A 3,302-nucleotide genomic window follows, 5' to 3' on the forward strand; every position below is an offset into this window, starting at 1 on the left:
ACCTCCTGAGCTGCAGGTGCCCCAGCTGAAATAGCCTCAAATGCTTGACTTACTTCTCTGAATGCCTTTTTTACCCCCAGAATCATGATTCCTTGTTTTACTTAACCTTGCCAGAGCTTTACACAGATGTTTTCTTTAGTTTGCCCAGTTTTTTAAATTTGTCATCTATCAATGAGTTAGTCCAAATCTACTCTTCATTCTTATTGGACACAGAGGTTAAATGCTGATCTCTACTGTATTTTTCCTAGAACCCCTTAGACATGACTGAATTGTCAGAGCTATTCTCCAGTTGCTCAGCAGTGGGGAGATTTTTGCCCTGCTGCCCGGGCACGTTTGGAGTCAGAGAGTGCTGAGATGGAGCTCAGAGAGTTCCTGCAGGTGACAGAGCAGAGGCACCATGGACAAGTCTAATCAGACCTCCCCAATGGTGGGGTTCATTCTCCTGGGCCTCTCAGCCCACCCGAAGCTGGAGAAAACGTTCTTTGTGCTCATCCTGCTGATGTACCTGCTGATCCTGCTGGGAAACGGGGTCCTCGTCCTGGTGACCGTGTCTGACTCCTGCCTGCACATGCCCATATACTTCTTCCTGGGGAACCTCTCCTTCCTCGACATCTGCTACACAACCTCCTCTGTCCCCCTCATTCTTGACAGCTTCCTCACCCCCAGGAAGACCGTCTCCTTTCCGGGCTGTGCCGTGCAAATGTTCCTCTCCTTTGCCATGGGAGCCACAGAGTGTGTGCTTCTGGGCATGATGGCATTTGACCGCTACGTGGCCATCTGCAACCCCCTGAGGTACCCTATGGTCATGAGCAAGGCTGCCTACGTGCCCATGGCTGCTGGCTCCTGGGCAGCTGGTCTTGCCAACTCTGTAGTTCAGACATCCCAGGCCATGAGTCTGCCTTCTGTGGGGACAACATCATCAACCACTTCACCTGTGAGATCCTGGCTGTCCTGAAGTTGGCCTGTGCTGACATCTCCATCAATGTGATCAGCATGGTTGTGGCCAATGTGATTTTCTTGGGGGTCCCAGTGCTGTTCATCTTTGTCTCCTATGTGTTCATCATTGCTACTATCCTGAGGATCCCCTCGGTTGAGGGGAGGAAAAAGGCCTTCTCCACCTGCTCTGCTCACCTCACAGTCGTGGTCATCTTCTACGGGACCATCCTCTTCATGTACGGGAAGCCCAAATCCAAGGACCCCCTGGGGAGAGACAAACAGGACCTTGCAGACAAGCTCACCTCCCTCTTCTATGGGGTGGTGACCCCCATGCTCAACCCCATCATCTACAGCCTCAGGAACAAGGATGTGAAGACTGCTGTGAGGAACCTGGTATGTCAGAAACACCTAACTGAGTGACTGTCACAGATCCCCAGGCTGCCAGAGTGCAAGACCTTTAAACTCTTCATTGTCCTTGTGGGGAAATGGTAACCCAGGGAGGTCTTTGGGTTGTCAGTGGAGCCTTTTCATGTCTGGTGCCACTGGTTAGTTTGTTGGCTTCACCCAGAACCATACTGTGTCATATCATAGCTGTATTTTGCTGCCCAAGTCTTACTAATTCTCTGATAACAGAATTTGATGACTACCCATAAGAAGTTATAAACATAGTCAAAAGAGACAAACAAAAATGTTGGTGGTCCTGAGACCTTCAAGTACATTGTTTTTCCCTGTGTTGAACCACTGCTTCCTCTGTTCTGTTTTGGTCTCATCCCAGAGACTTTGGCTCCATCTGATAGAGGGAGAAACTGGAAAATGTCCTCTGCCTCAACATACAGTAGTGATCCTTAGCACCACTGTGGGAATTCCTCTCCCACGTCAGCACTAGAAATAGTGGGACTTACTTTGAGCAGCTGCTTTGTTTTGATCTGACGGTGGGACTCTAAGAATATTATCATGCACTATGTGCTCTTCTTGACTGTCACTGCAGGGAGGGGGCATGCAGGCCACTCCGCTGCAGCATAAGTAGAGTGTGCAGTACTAGGTGCCAGCAGTTGCCAAACTTCCGTCCATGCAACTGATGTGGCACGTGGATGCCAGTTACACCCCCGCACACACTCCATGAGTGTGTCCACATTGTGATGAAGCGCCAAAGGATTGTGGGAAAGCAAATGCAAAAATCATTCTCAACCCTACAACTAGTAAGAGACCGACAGTAATAGTTACTCCCTAGCATCTATGGCGCAGACAGGACCGACTGTGCAGCCGGTGCCCCTCCTGGAGCTCTGCGTCCATGACTTTCTCCTATGCTCAAGGAACGTGTTGAAATAGAAGCGCAATTTATGGTATTATAGTGATTATTTTTAAACCACTTTAATTTATATCTTTTTGAATCAGTTATTGCCCAGTTTTGGTCCTTTAACTTTTGTTAGTATGTAACAGGTTGTTTCCTCTTTTTCTTTCCTCCTGCTTCCCTCTTTATCCCCATGTTAAATCAGGCCCAGGTCCTTGCCTTGGATGTGTTTTTGTAGGTGTAAGTGTAACAGGACATAGAGGGGATGGTCCAGAGAACTAAAGCAGCATGCCAGAGCTGGCACTCATCATTTCCTTCATTTTATAAAAGCCTAAGCCCATTAAAGAGACACATTTAAATGTCCTGAAGCAGAAGGGAAAGAGATCACCTTTGGGAAGGAGGCGAGATTCCTGGAGGCAGGGGAGAGGTGGAGGTTGCAGATCCCCATCTGGGTGGGACTCACCCCTACTCTATGGCAGTGTCCTTGGGTCTTGGGGCGAATGGCTGCTTAATGCTCCTTGGGAGGACAGTGAATGCCAAACTCCTCAAAGACGTTGGTCTCTCCTTACTGGTGCTTTCCTTGTTGCCTTAGTGAAGAGGGTGGCCTCTGGGCCTTCCCAGGAAAAATAGCAGGGTGGTGCGTTCTTTGATCTCACCTCTGAAGCCTTTTCTAACATTCACAATCCCTGAACCTTCTCATTTATTCCTCCACACTCTGCCAAGGCAGCGCCAGCCTCCTCACCTCATTTACTGTGGACCGTTGTCACATCCCAGCTTCAGGAACCCATCGTAGCTGTACATTAGGATGAGCTCCAGTGTTCCTGCCAAGTCTTTAATCCTGAGTCAAGGAGAGCGTGCCCACGGCTTCCCTGTCTAGCCATGTATGCATACACCCCTCTCCCCTCCAACACCCTCGAGATCCACTCCCACAAATGTTCCCCAGTTTCTCTACTAGCCAGATCCTAGTATGCTTTTGGTGAGTGTGCTGTTTGCTCTCAGAGCAAGAACCTACCAAGGGGAGCCTGGGGTGGACCTTGAGAAGGGTGTCTGTCTCGATGAGATCCCTGCATGGTCT

At 49.4% G+C, this 3,302-nt stretch overlaps 1 protein-coding gene across 1 annotated transcript; it reads left to right on the plus strand.

The window, feature by feature from the left end:
- The first annotated feature begins 397 nt into the window (after nt 1-397).
- LOC105102277 (olfactory receptor 13C7-like) lies at nt 398-1,356 on the plus strand. The gene is given in 2 exon segments (XM_010995579.2): nt 398-899; nt 902-1,356. Coding segments are annotated over 2 exon segments (957 nt in total).
- The last annotated feature ends 1,946 nt before the right edge of the window (nt 1,357-3,302 follow it).

This window comes from Camelus dromedarius, chromosome 10, assembly GCF_036321535.1.
Source record: "Camelus dromedarius isolate mCamDro1 chromosome 10, mCamDro1.pat, whole genome shotgun sequence".
Classification (NCBI taxonomy): domain Eukaryota; kingdom Metazoa; phylum Chordata; class Mammalia; order Artiodactyla; family Camelidae; genus Camelus; species Camelus dromedarius.